The sequence below is a fragment of the Anomalospiza imberbis genome, chromosome 1 (assembly GCF_031753505.1).
Source record: "Anomalospiza imberbis isolate Cuckoo-Finch-1a 21T00152 chromosome 1, ASM3175350v1, whole genome shotgun sequence".
In the NCBI taxonomy this organism is placed as follows: Eukaryota; Metazoa; Chordata; class Aves; order Passeriformes; family Viduidae; genus Anomalospiza; species Anomalospiza imberbis.
Genome location: NC_089681.1, coordinates 18,938,796 through 18,963,427, shown reverse-complemented (window position 1 = coordinate 18,963,427; position 24,632 = coordinate 18,938,796). Strand labels below are relative to the sequence as shown.

Sequence of the window (24,632 nt, the reverse complement as noted above, 5' to 3'; positions counted from 1 at the left end):
GGTTGTAACGGAAGACACAGACTTAAATGTTCACACCCTTTGTCAAACCTATTTAACAGTGAAATAAAAGGCCACAGGACTTCACTTCTTGTGAGTGGAATAGTTCTTAGCTTCCTCCCCCCAGTATCCATCCTGAAGGATCCAGTACACAGTCCTTGATAGTAAAAGGAATCAAGTGAGACCAAGTGTTCAAGAAAAGAATCCTCTAAATATGCTATTTGATACTATGCTAATACACAATTTGGTGTCTCCTCAATGCAGCTTCAGGCACTTCAGTGTCTATCTTTAACATCAACTGTGTAAAACTATAAATGAAACTATATAAAGCATATAAAACTATATGAAGCATTTAGCACTGTAACTCTGAAAACCAGCTGTACTTCATGCACAACATCTAGCATAATATGTCCCTGAGAAAACTGGGTGAGTCAGGCAGTTTATTACTGCTTTCTAGCAATGCTGTTTTAATTCATTGCCATATTTTGAAAGGTAATATTTTTTTGAGGGGATTGTTCACACACTTTCTTTCAAACATTCTGTATAGTGTTTATGCAAAGAATAAGATTTCCAAGTAGGCAATCCACTGTTTATTATCATATGTGAAAACACTTTGTCACTTAGTTTCCTGCTGTCTCCTTGCTGTGCTATTTTGATCAGTTATTAGAGAAACTAAGCATTTTCTCCCTACATCTGCAAGAGCTCAGTCTCAACTTGTGCAATGCCCTCTTTTCACTGAATGCACCATACTTTTGTTACAGAACCAGCCCTGAAAACTTAATTTAGAGATGTACAATACCGTTAGTAAAAACATTTCCTGTGTTTTATATAAGTAAAACCATGAAAGAGGAAAAAGAAAAAAGGGTATCAGAGGAATTTAAGTACAGCAGAATCAATTGCTTTCTACTCTGCTGTAAATAATGAAGTGGCTTACAGGATCCTTCAACTTTAGCTAATGTAAGGAGAATCTATTGTACTTACTGATAACTGTTCACTGAAATTCAGGGGGTTTTTCCCTCCTAAAAACATTATGATCTGTAACAGGGAGTAAATGTGAAATATTTCAAGTATGTTTGGGTGAGATCACACATCATCTTTCATTATGAGAGAAACTAAGAAGACTGTCATTTGAAAATGGCTTGGAGATCATCCCTACGGATCTATTTGCACTTAACCTTAGACTAATATTTGTATTTTCTTCTTGAAGCATGAGTTCCGGAAAATGAAAGGCAAAGGACTTACAAACCAAGCACTTCCAGACAATGGAGATCTGTCTGAAGATCCTGTTATCAAGTAAATACAACTCTGCATTACATATGTAGATGGCAATAAAATATTTTTTATGCAGTGTGTTTTGTGTCGCAGCGGGGCTGACTGGCTAGGCTGGTTATGCTTTCATTGGCTCATAACTTCCAAAAGATTCTGTTTGACAGCAAGGCTGAAAAAGTGTTGGAAGAGCAGTTCATTTAAAGGGGAGTGTCAGAATTTAGTGGTACTAACATCTGACTGTATGAAAGTTTTTATTAAGAGAATGGAAAAATTAATATTCGGGGAGGAACGGACAATATTGCTTGCAATAAAACAAACCATAGCTCCTCTGCTTTTTAATGTTATGAGAATGCTTTACACTCAAATGATGCAAGATGCCTTTGTAAAATGCAAGAGGCATGGTACACCACAAAATTTAGCAATATTTTCCTATCTGCAATATGCTATGGCAATCTGCCCTCAAAAGTCCAATTGCCTCTTTCAAAAGACTTGTGTGATTGTGCAAGCTGCACACAATTTATTCCTAATTCTTTTTCTTCAGAGTAATAATGCTGATACTTGAAGAAGGTCCTTGTTATAAAATCAAATGGAAAAGCATTTAAACAGTCAAAACACTGCTGTGGATATCAAACATGTGTGATACACCCTATTTCCCAGGAGAGAATATTGCCTAGACTAACCACTCAGTGATGCTGGTTTGTTGACTGAGACACCATTGTCCTGATTCAGACCAATTTACAAAAAGGAAACATAGCTTTTACATCCAGACCATTTGGTCATAATGTGTCACAGGTAGCACTTTGTTATGATGAACATACACCATTACAGTGCTCCTGAAATCCCTATTTATATCACCACTAGAGGCTTACCCCCCTTTGCTATTCATGCAGTAAAAATCTGCCAAACCACTCCTCCGAGGCCCTGCAGCACTTTAAAGCTTGTTTTGCAGGCTTTCATGCAGGAGAGGTGGGGAATGTTTATGGTACAAGTAAATCCTTATGTCATCCAGTGTGAGTAACTTTGGAAAGTGAATTCTGTAGCTAGCTCATGCTCCCTTGTCATCACGCCTCTTAAAAGTAATATTACGTGTTGAGACTATTGAGAAATAATGAACTTTAATGTGCTGTCTCAAAGTTCTAATTGACCTCAACATTTTTGATCTTTTTTTCTACCTGCTAGCTTCAAAATGTAAAGGCAAAACATTAGTCTTCACAGAAAGGCCAATACTATTCCGTTTAAAATTTACTACACATCTCATTTGAAAGACTACTGTTTTTCTCTGAATTATAAAACAAAATGCTTCTAGAAAAATTATTGCACAAAATAAAATATTTAATACCAGAAATGGTGCTTAGTTTGATGTCCTTATGCAGAGAATGCTGAATACAAATTACACAGTAAAAAGCCTAGAAATCTTATGGTACTGAGGCTAAAATAATTTTTTAGAGGGGAATACTTTAATTTAAAAATTGCTCATTTCATGCAACTTGAAACCAATAAAATAAAATTCCTTTTAAAAAGCACAAAGTCCAGTGGCCAAATAAAGAATTATATACAAAATGGAATAATCAGTTAGAATATTTTTAATCCAGAGGACATGGGAAGCATGGAGGATATGAAGAATGTAAAATATGTGTAGGTGGGTAGATATTATGCACCTATTAATTCACACTCGTGATGCCTACATTCACCTTTGAAGCAAAATCATTTATTCAAAAAAGATTTCAGCATCAGGAAGCTATGACTTTAGTTTGCAGAAATCTGTTTAAATGATAAATTGTTTGGGCCACTGGCTTGTTTTATAACCATGTATTTCATTCAGCTGAGTACAATCTCAGTGCCGAACAAATCCAAATTGTCTGCCTCCCTTCACTTTTCCTAACTGTGTTGACAGTCATAATAATGATGGTATTTCTTAAAATACTAATTCTGATAATTCAGTATCTGATTCCTGTGGTCTTCAGTAGAACGCAGAGCTAATTCTGGACTGTTACTGCTATTGCACTAATGAACTATCAGAAAGATGCTCTAAAAGAGCAGCCAGCACACTCTGTGTTATCCCATACTGCCCCATCAGTAACAAGAGAAATGTAGTAGCATCAAGATAGGTAAGGTAAAAGGTAGCTTTTACCAGGTCACACAGGTGGTAGTTGACTCAAACTGGTAGAAAATAAATGATAGTTCCTCAGTAATTTATCAAAGTTCTTGAGCACTCAGAACACCTGAGTGTTGAAAGTTTAAATCACAAATGATCATAGCTCCATGGTACAGTCCTCAGGTTCATCTTCATTTTGGCATGGAACAAAACTTTCAGGGAAAAAATTATGGTCACGGTCAAAGTCTCTGTGCTTTGCTAAAGAAAGCAAAGTAACAGCTCCCAGTACTTTGTGCTGTGCATCAATAGTAAGAAAGCCATCCCTCTGACTATGTTTTAAAATTATTTTAGCTCAATCTTGCACCTTTTTCAAGTAGAAATTTTGTATCTTATTAGAGGAATGACTGACATGTTGTAAGACTTGGGAAACAAATCTTGGGTATTGCTGCTTTATTTTGGTACAGTATCATTCTGTTTGGTGAGTCATACGTGAATAGACCATTATACTTAATGATAAACTGTTTCCAGGTTGACTTTTTTTAAATGAAATATGCATATTGGGTTACAAGCTTTTTTCAATACCCCTTCCTTCTGTAGGCACTACATCTCTTAATTGTAACAGATTTTCCATTCCTGACAATAACTTTGTATGACAGTAAAAAAAATTAATTTGGATTTAAAAAAAACCCATAAAATATAATCTGTTTTCCTAAAGGCCTTGAATTATGAAGATTAGCTTTAATTTTGGAAAACCAAAGAATCCCTTATCCTATGTCTGCACATTGAGGAACAGTGCTATGAAACTCCTGTGCCAACTATTTGTGTTACAGAGTGCAAAGCAGCATCTGTGGAGTCAGGGCACGAGCAGGCTCCTCTCCCTGCCTGCCAGCAAGCTTGGCAGTGCAGCTGCACCAGCACAGAGGGATATTTGTGTGCTAAATCGAAACCTCCTGTAGAATACTTTCCTTGCCCTTCCAAGATCACAGTTGGCTTCTCAGGGCAGTCCACAGCCACTATAATATAATATATCCAGGATGTTTGGCAAAATCTCCTGGTTGTCCTTCAATGCTTTCTTTTTTATAACATTTGTTTCCCTGTGTAGAGTACAACTTCAGAGTCCTTAAGATTTAGATATCTGACAATGTTCTGAAGTCTATTTGGATTCTTTTCCATAAACACTTTATGTTCATGACTCCTCTTCAAACTAAGTTATCAACACTGGTACTTGTTAAGTTTTCCAATTTTCTGGATAAGGCAACAGAGGTGAAAAAGCCACATCATCTTGTATTCACTTCAGGAGATTAAAAAAGAGAGAAAAAATAAAGCAAATTAATAGCTTTTCTCTCTTTCTGCTTCAACATCCATAGCAAGGCCCCAGAACTGATCTTCTGAACTTCCACCACCTGCAGAGGTCACCCCCTTCAGACTGCAAGTGACCCAAGGAAAACACTTGCCGGGAACTTCTCCTGGTTCCAGAGCAGGGGGACAGGGTGGTGTCATGGCAAGTCCTTGCATCAGACTGGCTGGGCAGGGTGAGGTGATGGTAATGTTTTACTCATGTCCAGTTCAGTGTCCTATTTCCACAGTGGCCAGCAGCAGTTGGTAATTAGGGAAAGAATATAGAAGAGGTCAAGTATGAAAGGACACTTTGCTCTGAGCTTTAGGCAGTCTGTTGCACAGGGATTTCCAGAAACCAGTTTGCATTTGCATTCTTTTCCTTATTGGGTCTTGATAGGCTTTCTATGAATTTTTCTAATCACTTTCTGAACCATTCATAGTTTTGTCATATACAACATCCTGTGGTAATGAATTCTGTGATTCAGTTATGTTGTGCAACAAAATGTTCGCTTTTATAAAAATCTTCATAGTAATTTCATTAGGTGCCCCTACTTCTCTTATCACAAGAAATGTGCATAGTTTTTCTCTGATCTATTTTCTGCTTACCTACTTTCTATTATTTTCTCTGCTTTCCTAGAAAGCAGCAGCTCAACACCTTTGTTGCTTTTCTCAGTATGTTTTCTGAGTACATTGCATCTTTTTTGAGACAGTTTGACCAGCAGTTCAATCTATATTAATTTGAAGAATTTACAGTATAGTGTAACTATATTTTTTTTCTAATAATTCATATTTACTTTGCCTTTTTGATGTCTATTGACTGACACATTTATATATCTCTACTGGATAGCTCACATAAAGCTCATCACTGTGTATGTATAAACATAGGCATATAGAGGAAAACTTGTCTTTATCCAGCATTTATCAACAATGAATTTCATTTGCTGCTTTGTTTATGTTTTGTACTATGAATCAATTTTTAACTTTTTTCAGCATAATTTAGTACCATCAGCAAACTCCATCACCTTGTTATTCTCTCCTTAGCCTAATAATGCTGTAAGTTCATAAACATGCATCTCTGTTGGGCTGAATTGAGAATCTTTCTTCCTCTGCTGTGAAGTCTGGGCTCTTGCTTACTGTACTTTAAAGGATATTAAGTGATGAGCCATCTCATCCTACAACAGCTTCATTTCCTTGCTGCAGGACTTTGTAAAAAGCTTCCTGAAAGTACAAGTACACTGCTATCAACAGATTATTCTTATCCACATGATTATTGACTCCTATACTGAACTATAGATTTGTCAACCATGATTTAAAAAGTTGTTGATTTCTGCTGTTCTACTCATCCAGATGCCTTCTAACTTTATTATTACAATTTATTTTCTTCATGAAGTCTTGAGGAACACCAGAGGTACTTTGACACCACAGAGTCCCTCAAAGATTTCTGTGCAAAAAAAAGCAAAACAAAAAGGAAAGTTACTGAGGCTATAAAAGGAGTCTAAAGTATAAAAAAGTTGTGGTGCTGGGTTTTTTCAGAATTGCTTTAATGATCCTGTCCTGGCTTCAGATAGGAGAGAGCTCATTTTCTTCTTAGTAGCTGTGTTTTACATTCAGGATGAGAATAATGTTGATAACACACTGATGTTTTGGTTGTTGCTGAACAGTGCTTACTCTGAGTCAAGGACTTTTCACTATCCCATGCTCCACCAGTGAGGAGGTGCAGAAAAACTGGAAGGGACCACAGCCAGGGCCACTGACCTAAACTGGCCAGAGGGATATTCCATCCCATAGAATGTCATGCCAAGTGTATGAACTGGGGGAGCTACCTGGAAGGGAGCTGATCAGTGCTCAGGAATGGGCTGCAGGTAGTGAGCAATTGCGTTGTGCACCACTTGTCTTTCCTGGTTTTCATATTTCTCCCTCCTTCTCCTGTTTATGACAATTAGTAGTAGTACTTAATTATTATTATCCTTTATTAATTATTATCTTTTACTTTGTTTCAGTCATTAAACTGCTCTTATCTCAGCTGAATTCTGTTTTCTTTTCTTTCCTGATTCCCCTCCCCATCCCACTGGTGAAGGGGGGAAGGGAAAGTGCAAGAGCGGATCCTTTCCTTCTGGTAGGGCAAGGTCTGGTGCATGCACCTCAGGGATGGTAGAGACTGTTCTCCACCAGTCAATCTCCTCCTCAGAGTCCCTGATACTTTTTAACCTTTCTACCCCCTCTTTAGCTCTGCCACCAGGCTGAGCAGCTCATCCACCTGGCCACACCCCACACAGGAGTCACCTCTCCTGCCATCCAGTGCCACTGCCCAGCCCTGGCACGCTCTGCAGCCTGACACCTGGAGGTTTTCATGGCAGCTCCGCTGGTGTCAGCTCCAGAGCAGGTCTGCTGGAGCAGCCTTGCGGTCTTCTTCAATGACACTGAGATTTGAGCCATACCCAAGGCAGAATTCAACAACAGATTAGGAGGAACTCAAGAGGCAAGCTCCAATTAAAATAACTGAATTTTTCCTTTCTATTTAATACAAAAATAGATCAAGGTTAGACAATAGTTATTTTTCCCTTCTCTTCTCACTGAGGTTTGCTAACCTAAGGTTCATGAATAAACTAGTATGGTGTGTGTATTTCCAACATAACATAATTTATTAATATTAGGACCTATTGTTGGAAGAAATAAGCTTTTAACTTCTGAGAAGTGCAACAGTCTGCTTCCTTGATAAAAATCATGTCACTAGTGCTTCACCCTTAACCCCTGTCAGTCAAATCACTTACAAATTCCATATCTTGATCCTGAAGCACTGGTATAAAAAACCTTGACAGATAACCATTAATTACCTATGAAAAGAACTGTTCTTTTGAGATTTTGTACACAATGTATGTTCACAATATTTCATCCTCAAATGAAATATAAAGAAAATAGCAAGACATGTCTGTAGTAATTTTAAATGAAGCCTACAGAAGATCCCATCTAAACAAATAGAAGGAGATTAATAAGAGGCAAGTAGGATCTGTAAAGCTGTGTATGTGCATAGGTTCTTAATGGTGTGTACAGCCTTGCAGCTAAATGTGGCTGAACACAAGAGACACAACATACTGCAAATCATTTCAGGGGAAATTGTGACAGTAATCAAAGCCAAGATAATAAAGTGTGAGAGAGACGCAGGAGTTAAGATAGGAACTCTCAGGGGGAAAAACTACTGTATAAAGGATAAAGTTTCTTAATTCAGAGATAATACAGTAATGGACAGCCTTCAAATAATTTAGCTAGCTAGAAGCAATGGATTTGATTTTTGAGGATAAATTATAGTAGTTCTCTCCAAAAGGACAGAATGAATAACCATCCTGAAGTTTTCTACATGATATTATGGGAGCAAATGAATCAGGCATAGGCTTGTGATGTGGTGTCAGTGGGGGAGGGGAGAGACACCAGATGTTCCTTAGGAAGCAAGATTTAACAAGAAAGAAAAAAGAGAACTTCCTCCTAGTAAGATCAACATACTTCTTCTGGGTTTTCATTCAAAAGAAAATTTCAGGAATGTCCTGCACAAATTTAGGTGGCTCAGGAAAAGGTATGTACAAAAGGCTTTCATATGCTTCGTTAAGGGAAAGCAGCCACAAAAAAAAAAAAAAAAAAAAAAAAAAAAAAAAAAAAAAAAAAAGAAAAAGAAGTAGCAAAGACTGGAACAGAATTCAGTCTTTTTTTAACTAATCCTTAATCCTAGAATGCACTGCCTAAGCAGGAGCAAGTAAAATAGAAAATCAGTAATTCTTATTAGAATAAAAAATTTGCAATCAAAAGGATCAACTGTTGCCATTAGCCTTATTCTGGTTTAAGATAAATTTTGATGATATTTTGGATGCATTTCTCTAGTAAATAACACTGTACTTTAGATGGCATTTCTACATAGAACTGACTGCTTATCTTTGTTCTTAAGCCTGTGTTTTCCAGGTGTCTGAGAAGAATGATTTTGTTCTAGTGAACTGAAAGCATCTTGTATCTTAGATATCTTCAGGTCTAAAGGTTGCAATGAAAACACATAACTCATTACTAAAAGCCATAATGTTTTTTGAATCATAAACTGATTTTGTGCCAACCAAGCATAATGAGAGTATGTGACAAGCAGTTAATTATTTCTTCAAACAGACAGAGCCAGTTCATTATATCACTTTAAAGACATTATTAATTTGAAGATTTTTAATGCTATAACACCAAGAGGGACTGTGGATTTCTGAAGTATGTGGCTTTTCCTAAAAACATGAGGAATATAGCCAGTCATGAGGTGCTGAGATATTGATCTAAAAATATTTTTCCTGTTAATGCTCTGAATCAGGGCTTTCGTTTGAAATCTGAGATGAGTTATGTTTGCTTAGTCTTCAGAAATGGTATAGAACCAGACTAAACTTTAACAACTGTATCCTACCAGAGGGACATTCTATTTTATCACGAACCAGTCAATGTAAAAAGTGAATTGGAATCTGGTTCTATTGCTTCTGAGCAAGTATGAGCAACTTCCATACAGGAATATAATGCATTAACAACTTGATGAGCATTTAGTGAGTGTTAAGGAAAAAATAGTTACACTTATATGGCAAAAAGGAAAAAAATAATTAAGTCAATACTGTTTGCTTGTGATTCAAATATCTGATGAATAATCAATTTTCTGAACACCTTTCATAAGCAATTATTTATCATTTGCATAATTTATGCCTCTGTGGAGGACAAGATTAGCTAGTAAATACTATGGAGTCATCAATTATACTGTCAGTGTTTTCCACATTCAGTTGCAAAACACATGATGAAAGAAAAAAAATGTCAGTAAATTGATGACACAAAGACAGAAGATGGGTCTACTGAAAAATGACTCTGTTCAGCAAGTGCCATAACTAGTAAACATCCTTAAACTGCATGGGTGTCTCTATGAACATGTGTTCATACCCCTGGGGTCCAAATTCAATTTCATACAAGTCCCTGAAAGAAGAGAATGTTCTGTTTATAATAAGCTACTACTGACCAGATAAATATGAATGGAAGACCTGGAGGTCATTTCATGTTTATTTGCTAAGGTAGTCTCTATAAAGAGCTGAGCAATTGCAGCTGAAACTAAAGTTCTGCCATAAACATGGAGAAGGCCCATATGATGTGCCTTTGCTCTCAGGGCCATATTTGAAAACTTCCATGTTGATATCATTGATAGTCTAACGAATATTGACATGTTATTGTAGAATGGATAATTTCAACATCCAAACATAAGTATACTTTGGGAAAATAAGAAAAAATGCATATTTAGTCTTAAAATATTAATTTTTGTAATGCTAATTCTTTTGCTGTTTCATGAAAAAAAAAAACCACATAAAAACAAGTTGGATGAGGACTATGATTCTATAATTTTGCAGAGAGGCTGGGTAACTGCAGGCAACACAGCTTGTTAGTTACCTGAATCTCTGAAAATTCAGACCATATGCAACTGAAATTGGGTACACCCAAAAGTGTCAAAAAATTATGGCATGTTTTCGAAATTTGATAAAATTATTTTGCAAGATGAGGTTAAATGGAGTAAAATACTCTTAGTTTATACTCACTTCTGCTGGGTTTCAAATGCTTAGTATGCATTCCTGTAACTATGCTATGTATGCCAGTATAGGATACTTGTGAATCAATTAACATTTTTCATATATGTGTTACAGTATGCCCCAGATTTGATTGTACATTTTATTTGCATGGTGTTTCTATCTTTACTATCTAAATTCAAATTATTGTATGAAGATTTTTGAAATCTGGCTAGAAAAGTAAAAATTCCTTTGTCCTTAAAGGGGAAATGGACCTGTTGGGCTGTCCTAATTATAAATAGTCTCTCTTGGATTAGATTAGATACCAAACAAACAAACAAAACTATAATATTTATGTATTCAACTTCTTGGTAAGAAGACAAAATCACACAGTGAATGTTACAGTACTTAGCTATTATGAAATTATACATAAGGAGCAGTGCATCTTTTGATGCTAAAATATATTGTAAGGGTAAGCCGAGATGTCCAAATGTTTTCCTCAGCCTGGAGAAACCTGATATCTAGGTGTGGTACCTTTATTTTATACAGCTTCTTAAGAAATTAAAGATTTATAGAGCCATATTTGAAATACAAACACAGCAGGCGTTTGATTCCGTTTTCTACTAAGAAAACAACTCTCCTAAAAGAGATGCTGTTATGGCTTCCTGTCTTTTGCAGTGTTATTTCAAAAGTAATTGTAAAAAAAATAACCTACACTTGAAGTATCCCAGTCCAGAATCAGGGACTGCCAAATTCCCTTGTTAGCCACGTTTATTCTGTCTTGTCCCTTCAGAGTGACATTTTCTGCTAACAGTGAACAGCATCAACAGTCAAAACAGAGAATGGGCCCCATGTCATTTCAATCTTACAGGGAGCTGGTTAGTAAAATCAGAATTATATCCCTACCTGCTGAAGTCTGAAATTTCAGGTTTGCCATTTCTGAAGCTAGTATGCAGATGGGAGTTCCTTTCTTGTTGAGTGCCTAATCTGAAAAGAGGATGTGGTCTGTGAAACCCTATGAACATCCACACCTAGCCCATGGTTCTCTGTGAAGAACCTGTTTTCAACACACACATTTATTTAGTGTCACCTACTGGTTATCTCTTTTCATATTCTCCCAAAATTATACTGACCCTGAATTTTTGCTTTGGAATAAATTGAACATTCTTAATCACAAAAATAGATCTGTGCAAATGTTTTTGCTTCTAGAACTGTGTATTCCATACTTCATCATTCAAATTAGTTTGTTCCTAGGGAAATAGGCCTGAGAATGTGGGAGTTCTTCATGCCTGAGTTCTGGTCCTTCCTTCAGGGGCTGCATGTACATTCTTCATTCTGCTTAATTTTTATTGAAACAGCATTGGAAACAGAGTGCAGTACGATTTTCTGTGTCTTGAGAGTTTATCTTTTTCACAAGGAAACAAAAACCCAAACAAATCCTGAATTATTTTACATTACTAAAAATAGGTTTCATTAAAAATCAAGAAAGAGGTTAGGCTTTTAAGAAGTTCTAATTCAAATTCACATTTTTGCCAATTATGGGTTTTACAACCACACAAATGGTAGTGTCTTGACCAGAGGTGGTAGTTTAGAATACCTAACAAAGGCATGCAGCATCCCCATAGTGTTACATGACAGTCAGTGCCTCCAGAATGACTAAGGAACCTTAAATGGGGCATTTGGTTCAAGCTGCCAGAATTACATACTTGCCTAGAGGCTGTTTATATACAAATGAATGCTGACTAATTGCCAAATGACTGACCCTAAGACTGTCACCTCAGAAGGCATGTACAAACCTCCTTTCTCACAAAATAAAGTGAGGGGTTTGTGTTAGTGCCTGGTGCACTTTTGCCTGCAGCTTGGTGAATTTGGCAAGACATATTGCAAGAGGCCCATATCCTGCACACCAGGCATGTGAACAGGCCCAGCCCCAAGGAAGCTGAACAGCATCTGCTGGCATTTTGCTGGATTACTTGCTACAATTTGCACTTTCACAAGCAACAAATCTGTCCCTGATATTGCTACCACTTGCTAAGGTTTTATCTTTTTATTCTCCTATGAAATACTTTTATATATAACTGTACGTTCAGACTTTGGGAATACTCTTACCCCATTGTGTCCTTTTCTATCTGGCCAAAATGGATCCCTGCTCTCTTTGCAATTTTTTAGGATGCAGCTCAGTCAGCTTCCACCTGCTCTGGTTTACGATTTGGAGATCTAGCTACAAGACCAGGTTGTGCAACAGATTAGCATAAGGTGTTATTAAATATTACATCATAAATGCAGACATATTCTGTGAGACACTTCTGTAGCTACTAGGATTTGTGTATAATACCAATATGAAGGCATCTCTATTTGTGCCACAATTTGACTTTTCATTTTGAGCTAATATACAGGCACTGAAGACACAGAGGCTGGCATGAAACTTCTCTCTCTCCCTCCCTCCCTTTCTACTTAGACTCATCTGTTGTTTTGCAGCTTGTGCTACTACAGGTGTTTGTACACAATTCAAACAGATCTAGAGATCTAACTGGGGATAATTGTACCCTCAAAACAAAATAATAACAAATTAGCAAAAAAAGGTTTTTTTTTAGTTTTTACTAAACTAAAAGGTACTTTTAAATTGATCAGCTTTACACACAGTTCATTCACCTGCCAATTGAATCCTTGTGCTTACAGTCATAGCATGGCAGCAGAAACAAGCAATTAAAAGCAGGTAGGACCAGTTCCTTTTTTTGGAGGGACAGTTTAAAGTGGTTGAGTTACAGACATACTCCTTTCTCCACTGATACCACAGGCCAGAAGATAAACACAGAAGAGATCCTTGTTGCACATTTAGAGATCAAACACAGATTTATTAGTCCTCCTCAGCAAAATCCTGGCTGTTTCCAGACATTTTGAGGACAGAAAGGTAGAATGATCTGTTAAGGTGTTCAAGATGAATAGAAGTGTAAGAAATTACAAATATTGTAGAACCCGCTTATATTTGGTTTAGCTTTAGGGCAAAAAGGACACACATTGCTTATGTATGGAGTGTTCATGTTGTTCCTACCAATTAAAAAGGAATGCTGCAAAGCTTTTCACATGGAAATATAGGCTACAATCTTAAGTACCAGTACATTAGATTTTTAAAGTGACACTGGATTAAGTCTGGTCAGTTTTCAGAGCAGAGATCTTTGTTAAAAATCTTGCTAGCACAGGTGTGATTCAACTAAGGCATAACCAACTTGAAACAGCATCTAAAAGCCCATACTACTGGATATTTGATGATACCTACTGAAGTATCATAGAATGGTTTGGGTTGGAAGGGTCCTTAAAGGTCATCTAATTCCAACCTCCCTGTCATGGGCAGAGACACCTTCCACTACACCAGGTTGCTCAAAGCTCTGTCCACCCTGGCTTAGAACAATTCCAGGGATGCGACATCCACAATGTCTCTGGGCAACCTGTTTCAGTGCCCCACCACTCACAGTGAAGAATTTCTTCCTAATATCTAAACCTGACCTCTTTCAATTTAAAGCCATTATTCCTTGTAAAAATTCCCTCTCTAACACTCTTGTAAATCTCCTGGAGGTAATGGAAGGTGCTTTAAGGTCTCCTGGAGCCTCCTCTTCTCCAGACTGCACCCCAGCCCTCTGTCTCTATAGCAGAGGTGTTTCAGCCCTCAGATCATCTTTGTGGCTCTCCTATGCACTGGTTCAAACAGGTCTCCATTCTCGTGTTGGGGGCCCCAGAGCTGAATGCAGTGCTCCAGGTGGCTGCTCCAGGTGGGAGAGCAGAGTAGAGGGGGAGAATCCCCTCCCTTGATCAGCTGGCCATACTTCTGTTGATGCAGCCCAGGATACAGTTGGCTTTCTGGGCTGCAAGTGTGCATTGCTAGGTCATGCTGAGCCTCTCATCAACCAACCCCCCAGGTCCTTCCCACCAGTGCTTCTCTTTGCTCAGCCTGTTTTTTGTGCTTGGGATTACCCTGACCCAGGGACAGGATGCCCTAACTGACCTGTTGAACTTCATGAGTTTTGCATGGGCCCACTTCTCAAGGTCCCTCTGGATGGCAAGTAGTATAGCTCTATGTTCTTCATAATTTAATAACAGTGTAACATTAATCCTTGTATTACAGTAATGCCTTGAAATTTTATCAGTAGTTTATGAGTGTCACGTATCTTAAAGAGTACTGTTACTTTTCTAAGCATTGATACCTAAATCTTGATTTTATAGTTAAAACAGTTTAACTGAAGAATTTGTTCTTGCTAAGTAAAAACATTGCTAAATGGATGCTTTTGAGTATAGACAATGATTTTTAATACTATGAAAAAACCCATATTTCAGTAAGAAGTGGTCTTTTTATGATTCAGTAGGACTACTTGTGAGGAAATCAGGTTAAAGCAGCTAAAATAAATTCATAATTATCAAACATTTACCTTGAATATGTCATCAAAATGCTGTCTGAATCTGAATTTGTAGACTCTATTACTGCAATGTAATGAAAAAACACTGCCTCAAGCTGCACCAGGGGAAGTTTAGATTGGATGTTAGGAAAAATTTCTTCATCAAAAGGGTTGTCAAGCCTTGGAACAGGCTGCCTATGGAAGTGGTAGAGTTGTCATCCCTAGAGGGTGTGGCACTTAGGAACATGGTTTAGTGGTGGACTTGGCAGTGCTGGGTTAACAGTTAGACTTGATGATCTAAAGGGTCTTTCCTAACCTAAACAATTTTATGGTTCTATAAATATAAACCTGAAAGAGAAAAAAAAAAAAAAAAGAAAGAAAAAGGACTATTTCAAACCACAGAAGAAATACATGCAATCAGTACAATAGCAGAGGTGTGTATGTGGCAGGAATACTAATCCCACTAATCCAGGTGGGCAACTAATCTGGAAGTTTCAAATGGGCTGATCACCACACTTGTAAACTCATTTCTCATGCAAAGATGTAATCGATTTTGTGTAAAATAGAATCAGCAGGGCAAAAGACCAATCATAAACTCTTCATGGCAGAAATCCTGTCATAAAATGATAACTAATTACACTGCGTAGGGCAAGAAATATCTGGTTGGCAGAGCTGTTTATTCTAAACATCTAGTGGTACTTAGACCATGCAGTGGCTCTACAGTTCCAGATTTATTCACTAGCCTTGCAACAGACAGATTACTCATCCATTTCTACTGGCAGATCTTGGGGAAAGGGAGGAGGAGCTAAATCTGTCAAAATTTTTTTGTTCTCTTTCAGTGAAAGGTTTTATTTGAAAAAAAGTCTTGAACATCATTACCTCCTGAGCAAGAACTGATTTGGTAGTAGAAAGGTTGATTTGAGTGTACTGTTTAAATCAAGTAACCCTCAGAAATCAGCACTCTAAAATGCTGACATTAAACTCTGATTTAATTGAGCAGCTGCTACAAGTGAAAAGGAGTTGAAATAGCTCAGCACTTTGTTCAACTGTTCTGCATGTACACTATACATTTGGCTCAACAAGAGCATTTTTTATTAAACAATGCCTTCATTTGCAGCTAGATGCAGCATATAATTGTATCATACTCAGAATATAAGCACATTAGCTTACAATTCTGCATTCTCAAGGTCTATGGCACAGGTATAAATATTATATGGCTGTTCTTTCAGCCTCAATACGTGCAGAACACATCATAAGGCAGATCTTAATAATGAGATTCAATGCCTTAGGTATTTCTTTTTCTGTGAAACTGTTGGATCACGTTTCGATTAGATTTATTTTTTCAAAACTTAAAAAGGTTCAAGAATTATGGAGATGAAGAATGCAAAGCTACAAATGAATACCACAAATCAAATGTCTTTTTCAAAAAGAAAGAAAAAGTGTGTACCTAGTAAGTTTTGCTGGAAGTCTAAAGTGCCCTAGTCGGTTCAAAGGTTGAGTCGGGTATCGATGTTGGCAAACACTCGAAGGAGGGCACCGGGACATGGCTGGCTGGCACAAGCAAGGATGACAGCATCCCACATTAGGGACACTCGGAGAGAGGGAGGGGTCCACAACAGCAAAACCACACAGTGTCACGGCTGGTCCTGTTTTACAGTTACAGTGGATAAACATCTTCGTATCCACGACTGTGAAAAGATTTAAAAGTAAGCGATTGCCTTGATTTTCACGCTTGGGAAAGCTGAGACAGGAAAGCTGAAAGTTCATAGAAAGCGTTGCAACACATGGTTGCAAAGCACTGCGCTTCCACGAAACTTAACCAACTCCCCGGACTGCGGGTGAGCCCACGCAGGTGTACAGGTGGCCGTGAGCCTGCCCGAGGCCAGCAGGAAGGGGCGTCCCGCGGTCCGAGCGCTCGCCGGCTGCCCCGGCCCGGCCCCGCCCGCGCCCCGCGGCGGCGGCGCGGCCGCTTTAAAAGGGGGCGGGGCCGCCCCAAAGTTTGCCCAAGTTGCGGCGCGGGCCGGCGGCGCGCGGGTCCCGGCCCGGCCATGGCGCCCCCCGGCCGGTAGCGCCGCCATGGACTCGCTGACCGCCCTCACCGGCAAGGGCGGCCGCCTGCTCCGCGGCACCGCCAGCCGCCTCTGGGGCGCCGTGCCCGGCGGCCTTCGCCACGGCCGCTGCCAGGATGGCCGGAGCCGTGGGGAGCAGGGCCCCGCCAAGCCGACGCCAGGTACCGCTGGGGAAGGGGCCGAGGGCGCGGGGGTGGCCGGGGGGTAACGGCGGGCAGCGGGCGGCCCGGGCCTCCGCCGGCCAGCGGGCTCGGGCTCCTCGCCCCTTCCGAGCCTTCTTGGAGTGCGCTTGGAGGAAGCGAGAGAGAGTGGGAGCAGCAGGGGCAGAGGGTCCCTTCTCAGCCGGGAGCGGCCCCGCCGTGTCCCGGACTCGCAGCCGAGCCTGTCGGGGAGACCGACAGCGGCTGGTGCCCCGCTCCCGGGGCGGCTCCGAGCGGCGGTCGGGGGCGAGAGGGAAGAGGCGGCGGGGGAAGGGGGCGCAGGGCGGGCGGGGAAGGGCCGGCACATGGGCCGGGGCCGGGCACTGCCCGCGCCGCGTCACGGAGCCGTTGCACCGGGGCTACGTCTGACAGCAGAAAACCGACTGAACGTCTTCCTGATTTCCGTGACACAACTCCTACACTTCCTTTATTAACTTCCCTTTCCTGGTATTTTTGCAGACCAGGGTGTGGGAAAACACCTGGAGCACAAGCTCCTCGATTGGCGATGTCCTTTGTCTGCGAGGTTGCTCTGCCGCTCAGGTGCTCCTGAGGGACAGGCAGCATTACTGGGAAGTAGGCTCGGGGATGCTGAGGGCAGAAGGAGTACCTCTGCCGCTCAGTGGCCAAACAGGTCAGTCAGGAGACAGTAGTAGGTGACTCCTAGTCCTGTGCCTGCGAGGAAGAGGACTGCTGTTGCCACCCCTTTTCTTGATAATGCTGTTGGTATAGGTATTGTAAATATCTGATGCGAGGACTTATATTGGCAAGAACTACCACGAAAACTGGAGGAGGGGTTGCACACACCCGTGTTTATGCTGAAGAGGAGCACTCGGTGTGAACTCTAGAGAGGTAATGCTATTGATGGGGAGTTAAAAACAAGTCATGACCTAACTAGTAAGAGCAGCATGATCTAATGATTGCTTGGAAAGAAAACAACATATGAAGTTAAGTTTATGAAAGTGTTTTGTAATAAATAAAGAGGAGTATACAAGGAATAGTAAATATTTTCATTTATTTCCCTATTTTGAGAAGCTCTGTGTGAAGTGGATGAATGAATGTTTGTTAGTCTCTAGGTGAGGTTGAAATGAGGTCTCTACTGAAATGAAATATTAAAACACATTAAGTTTCTTTGTTGTTGTAGATTATTATGTAAGAGTAAAATAGTTGTTTTCCTTCAAGGGAAACTAAGTCTGCTACTCAGTGTGGTAGGTAAGGTAATAGGAATGCCCATGCAGCCAGTCTGATGTAGATGGTTTTTTCCTTGTGTGCATTAGGTCACAGTTCTTGCACAGAAAGGATAATTGGTAACTGGCTATATTTACAGTGCCACTTTATGTATTTAATGTCCCTCCTCACAACATACGCAGAGAGTGATAGAGACAGTAAGTTGTTTTTCAGCAGTGAAACAAGGTACCTTGAAAAAGGCCTCTGCAAACAGTTAAAGACTTTTTGACAAAGATTACTCACACTCTTTTGCAGAACCAAAATGGCAGTAAAATACTTTCGTATCTTCTGGTCTTTTAATCTCTTACAAGGCCCTGTGTTGAACTGTTACTATAAAGCATCTTCTGTAGTACATGGGATTTCTTGGAGGGAAAGGCTCTGTTTTTTTCCCCCTCTTCTTCTGGGAGAAACGCTTAACTTAGACTGCATTGTAATGTTCTGGGTTTTTTTCCTCTAGCTTTGAGCAGAAAAAGTATCTTTTCAGATGCTTTCATAATGTAATGCTTAAAATTGGTGTTAATGACGAGTTCTAGAATGCAGGGTGAGTTTCTGCTTATATGGACTTTAATGCACCTTTTTCCTCATCTAGGTGAAGTATGTACAAGGCAAGTAGACCTTGTCCCTCCTGTGCTGCCTTCCCCTCCACAGAGTTTCTATCAGTTATGGGCAGAAACAAATCCTTGTGACTATACAATTCTTCTGTCAAGCATTTTGCTGGCTTTCACAAAACACTTGTGCCCTGGTAATGGGTGCTGTGGAATCTGTAACAACGATTACAATGCTTAATTTGAAATCAGACCTCTGTTTTAATTAGAGCTGGGTCCCTTGGCATTAGCTTAAGACTTAATAGCAGATTCAAAATGCTCCAAATGCTTAGTCTCTGCAGTGTTCTGAATCCAGACCCACCTATTGCTGTCATTTTTCTTTTCCGCTTAAGGCTTTCAGTGTTTTGGGTTTATTTTGTTGTGTTTTTTTTTTTTTTTTTTTAGTGGTTTAGTTGAGACTGCATTACTTGTTAGGAGAATCGTTCTTCCTAAATGCCTTAAAACCATGTTTCAACTTATTTGAAACAAAAGCCAACCTATTTTTGCTTCTGCAATGAAGTATCTCAGTCAAATGTAACATTAATAATTTTACCTTTACTGTTTTTATGCTTGTCTTTTTGAACAGTTGAACAACTTTTCTATCAGGTTTCCAAGTTCAGGGAGACAAGTCTGTTCAAATGCTGTGTTTTAAATCACTTCTTTGGACACATGCAGAACAGGCTATAGTATTTCTTAGTAGGGAGAATGGACGCACTGGAAGACTGAGTAGTGCCATAGAAGGCTGCAAACCTGTTTATCCGGTTTACACTGTTTGTGTCAGCAGCCTAGTCAGTGAAAGAACATTGTAAAGATTTTTTTGTCTTTTAGTGGTTGTGAAGCAGGATAAAAATGCAAATATAATCAGAAAGTCAAGAAAAAACATTTGGCTTTAGTAAAGACACTCTTAATGTCAGAGTGTAAAGTTATTCTTTTTTTATAAAGGCCTGTAAGCTTTGAAATTATAACTTCTAAGTATAATCTATTGATGATTTAGAGGATGAGGTAATAGGTATGTATTCAAGCCTGGATTTACCTAGAAACTTTAGATAGAACAGTGTCATTTTCTTCATTATTATGTACTGTAGAGTTTAGCATGCTAAAGTTGCATGTCGTTTTAGTTGCTTTAAGATGCAACTCGAGACTTTAGGGAATGGGTGATTAAGAATTATCTTTTCTGCAGAATTAACTTGAAGGTTCAGTTTCATTTGAGTCTCATCTACGCAAGCCTTTTACTTAAATGAGCCAGCAGCACATCCTGTAGTTCAGTCTGCTGTTTGCTTTGCTGTGTAAGAAGAGTGTGGCCAGCAGTGAGGGACATGGTTTTGCTTCTTTTCTGTGACACTGCTGAGGCTGTACATTGAATGTGCTCTTTGGTTTGTGTACCACTGTTAAGGGGAGCTGCTGGGGAGCTACAGAGGGTCCAGCCAGTTTATTTAGGGGCACAGGGCATATGACTTGTGAGGAGGGGTTAAGGGAGCTGGGCTTTAGTGATGCAGAGGGAGACCAAGGCAACTTAGAGGCAATCTAATAATGACCTTCATCTACCTAGAGGGACACACTCTTCTCAGTGCTAAGAGATCAAGGAGGAGCAGCAGCCATGAGTTTTAGCTTAGAAGATTCAAATTGGACAATAGAAAAAACTTCACATAGAGTAGTCCATCCCTGGGACAGCTTTAAGCTGACCTAATTTGATGTTGATAATAATTATACTTCAAATTGGAGGCTGGAGTAAATGTATTCAAGAGGCTTCTCTTCTGGATAAGCCTTTCATTCTGTGAGGATATACTTTCATACCTGGAGTCTTGTGCTTCTTCCCTCCTAGATATTTTCACCTCACTTCATGGAGAGAGAAGATACACTGCATGGGTAGTGCTGACTTCCTGCAGTGTGTCTTTCATTAAGTACAGAAGTTAAATAAAAATCAGTGATTCAGAGGCTCCTCTCAACCAGTCTGTCAGGGAAGTTCTTATAGCTGCCTTCTATTGAAACTTTTGTTGTTGTTTTTCTCCCTCAGGTTCAACTTGATTGTTCAGTTCTGAACCATCTGGCCTGTGGGCTTATTTACATTTCTTTCATACCAGCTTTGGAGTCTTGATTGGTAAGGCTACCATACACAGTATATCCAGTAAACTGTGTGGCTTGTCAGTCCTCTGTACTATGGTCAAAGTAGCAGCAGTACATTAGAAGGATAAATGTGCAGTGCCAACTTATATATTTCTCAAATCTTGCTGTAAAAGTTAGTATCTTTCTTTGTAAAAATCTATCTTAGAATAAAGCAAATATAAGAATAAGGCAGGTTTTCTGCTTTCATCTTTATTCAGTACCTCATTTTTAAGAAATTACCAGGTGTATGATAAAGTAGGAAAGAGGATTCAAACTGGGGAGACGCACTTCTGTGAGTTTTCTTGTACACACTGTTCCGGATGAAGCACATATGAAATGTACCAACACCCTTTACAAAGACGCGAATGCTTTGCTTTCATGGCTGAAAATAATTCAGTTGGTACAGGCATAAGAAGCAAATGTGATCTTGGAATGTATCAAGCTGGTGACTCAGTCATCTTGTGATATGTTAATGTATGCACAAGCTGCTCTTCAGACTTCTGTGCTACTAGTGTACAGGATTTCTTGAGTATTCCCTTGGTGCATGTGATGTTAAATAATCTTTTACTTCAGGTTCTGCTTTGTACTATTGCATATTTCCCTGCTTTTATTCGTCCAAGCTTTGGAACTTCAGAATTCATTGTGTGTCCTTTTACACAGTCTTTGCTGTTGATTATCCTTTTGAATTTGTCTGCTGATGTGCAATTGAACTGTGTTAAAAACTACTCCATTGGGATCTCATTAATATACCTCTCCATTCTCCTGATTTGTATTTCTCTCTTCACTGAATCTTTTATGTATTTTATAATTCTTTATCCAGTTTTTGCTGTTCAGCAGGATTCTGATGTATCAAATGTTTAACTGAAGTTTAGTTTATGTACTAATCTAGCAGATAACGGAAACATATTTTGTTCTGGTATCCTTTGACTGTATTGCATTTTTGTTTTACTGTGTTATATTGGTTGTTTTTAATCATAGCAGCATTTCAGGTCACTACATGTATGAATAATAATTTTCTGTTTATCAGTAAGCAATACAACTTGTGTATGAATAATAATTTTCTGTTTATCAGTAAGCAATACACCTTGTGTTATATATGTAAATTTTCTTCTGGCTTGGTTTGATGGGGTGGTCTTATGTACCTGTATTGCTTGCCAGTAAAATGGGAGGAATCATAGTTACAGGTAACTCAAATTGCAAGTAAGATTGTTTAACCCTGCTAAAGTTGGGAAGATGATGATTTCACGCTAGGTTTTTCAGTGCTTTATCATGCTTTGGAAATGTCTTGAGATGGAAACTGCACAGCTGCACTGGTCAGTTAGGAGTTTTGGCCTTCTGTCTACTCAGAAGCCCTTTTGTTTCTTCTTTGTCTGTTACCTGTTGTTCTCCTGCTATATGTCACTGGCTCTGTCATCTTGACACCTCTGGGAAAGCTATCTAGAAGGTACAGGATGGCTGCTGTTACAGTCCTTCAAAACCACTTCAGACTAGAGAGTCTGGCCTCTTCTCAGAGCCCCCGACTACCTTGGTGTGCCTTCACTGAAATAGTTTTGTTTATCTGTGCCTTCCTTATATTGAATGGAGGCAGGGGGAGCCACTATTACAAAAGCAGTGCAGTGCAAGGATAAGAGGCGTGCTCTCAGTCTGCTGACCTTGGTTTATAGTAATACAGCTGAGGATGCTGCTGGCCCCCCTTTGTTTCCAGGTCATGCTTCTGGCTCCTGTTTTGGCTTCTGCATACCAAGACCCTTGGGGTTTTTTTTCAGCAGAGCTGCTCCTTGGCTGAGTGGTGCCAGCTGTACAACACCAAGGGCTCTTCCTTCCTGTGCTGAAGTCTTGTCCTGCTGAATTCCATTAGGTTCCTTTCAGCTTGCTCTCCAGCCTGTCCAGGTCCTGCTGAATGGCAGCCCTGCCATCATGTATGTTGACTGGTCCCCTATTTATCTGCATACCTAATGCAATAAACTTGTACAATAAGATGTTTACTGGGGCTATACGAATGACTCCACAGCATATCCCTTTGCATGTGAGCAGAGCAGTTGTAATGCACAAGTCAGCAGGATAAGCTGACTGACTTTGAACTCTTAGAAAGGGGTAGGTATCATGGGCTTAAATGTGATAAGGCAAAGTGTAAATTCTTGAAGATATGTAAGGATATAATTTGATATTGCTGCTTGATGGTTAAACTGCTGATGTGATATTGGGTAGGCTTGAGCATGTACAACTAAATGGGCTTAAATATCTGAAAGAGGTGGTGAGTTATTGGAAAAGTTGACTTGCCGTATCAATAGTGCAGACAAGATTTTTGCAAGTTTCCATTAAAAGATGTGTTTGGACTGCAGAGAGATTGTATGGAAGGTGGAGTTTGGAGTTGGGTGGTTTCTAATGTATTAAAGTGTATACGTGTATATTGCAAATGGAACAGGAAAGGAAGCTTACTGTTGGTTAAGACATACTGTGGCATAATCTGAAAATTTGGTAAAGCATTTCTGTTTACTTTGAATGTGAAATCTTATTTTAGAAGAAAGCCCATGTGATGCACCTACCAAGAGTATCATGCATAGAGCACATTCTAGCCACTTGGAGAAGTGTACTGTCTTAAGTTTGCTTCTCTTCAATTGTTTTTATTCCTGTCCTGAAATCATAAATTTAGTTATTTCTGCCTACATGCTATGCATCTGACTGGATAGCAGAGTGTCGTGTGTAAGGGGGAATCACAAAATGAACTTGGATTGATGCTGTATTTGTTGCAGGAAAAAGCTATTTTGATGTGTTCGACATGCTAATGCAACATTAGCAAGGTCTCAGATTCATTGAGCATGAGTGCTTGCTCAAGAAAAATGTGAACAAAAGCATCATGTGAAGAGCAGTGATAAGGATCAAGAGTTTTGAGAGCATGACTTGGAAAGACTGAATCAGAATAAATAGCAGTTGCTTAGCAAGAAGAGACTGAAGGAGGCATTATGACTTTGCCTTGGTCTGAAAGCTTACCATTTCGGCTAAAAAACTGCAGACTACAAGTATCTTGTGGGCTACTGTTAGGGCCTGTGTTTCTGGTTCCTAAGATATTGGAAGATTAACTGAAAATAATATTCCTGTAATTATCATAAGCATATCTAGCTGCAGGAGGGAAGAAGGGTTAATGAGACAGTTGCTGACTGAAATGTAGTCCCTGCTGTTAGGAGAATCAGGTCACCAGGTCTTTTGGAATATAAAGATTTCCTACTTTAATCTCTTTTGTTTCTTTATGAATAGATTATAATGATCCAATTGTTATTGAGCAGAACTAATCTAATAACGATGTAATATCTGTGCTTCCTGTTTTATCAATTAGCGAGTTGTTTCCATGTACTGCTAAATAAAGAAGTATTTGAAAATATTTCAGACTACTTTTCTTACTTTGATTCATTACCCCATATGTGCTGCATATTTAAGATCCTGTGAAAAACTGTCCCCTAGACAAGAATTTGACAAAGTTGCTGCCTTTTCCTTTTTTTAAGCACCTCTAAATCTGATGCACAAATGTACAGTTCTTGTTGGGGTGTGGCACAGTGGATGAATAATCTTTTTCTTACCTTCTTGATCATAATAAGCTTGATACTTTGGGCTCATTTATTGATTTTAAACCATTTGCATAATTGTGGACTTGTCCAAATTCTTTGCTTTTTCTCAGAGGATACTTGTTTGATTTATCAATTTATTTCTCTGGAAAAAGTGATTTTTGTTATTTTTGTTAAATTGCAATGAATGACATAGCAGCTGAGAAATATTGCAAATTGAGATTTAATCTTAGTGTGCAGACAAGAAGATTAAAGGAAA

The 24,632-nt window shown here is 39.2% G+C and overlaps 1 protein-coding gene across 10 annotated transcripts in view; it reads left to right on the top strand.

Moving 5' to 3' along the window:
- The window catches only part of OXR1 (oxidation resistance 1), a 260,222-nt gene that overhangs the window by 169,857 nt on the left and 65,733 nt on the right, over positions 1 to 24,632 (top strand). For 2 of the 10 annotated variants that reach the window (XM_068183006.1, XM_068182997.1), the window contains exons 1-2: positions 14,103 to 14,152; positions 14,205 to 14,303. The exons of 6 other annotated variants lie outside the window; for them this stretch is intronic. In XM_068183006.1, the coding sequence (XP_068039107.1) occupies positions 14,258 to 14,303 (46 nt within the window). In that variant the 5' untranslated portion in view covers positions 14,103 to 14,152; positions 14,205 to 14,257. Of the gene's footprint in view, positions 1 to 14,102; positions 14,153 to 14,204; positions 14,304 to 16,659; positions 16,864 to 24,632 lie in introns of those variants that run through there. 2 more of the 10 variants (XM_068183002.1, XM_068183011.1) reach the window with 2 other exon arrangements.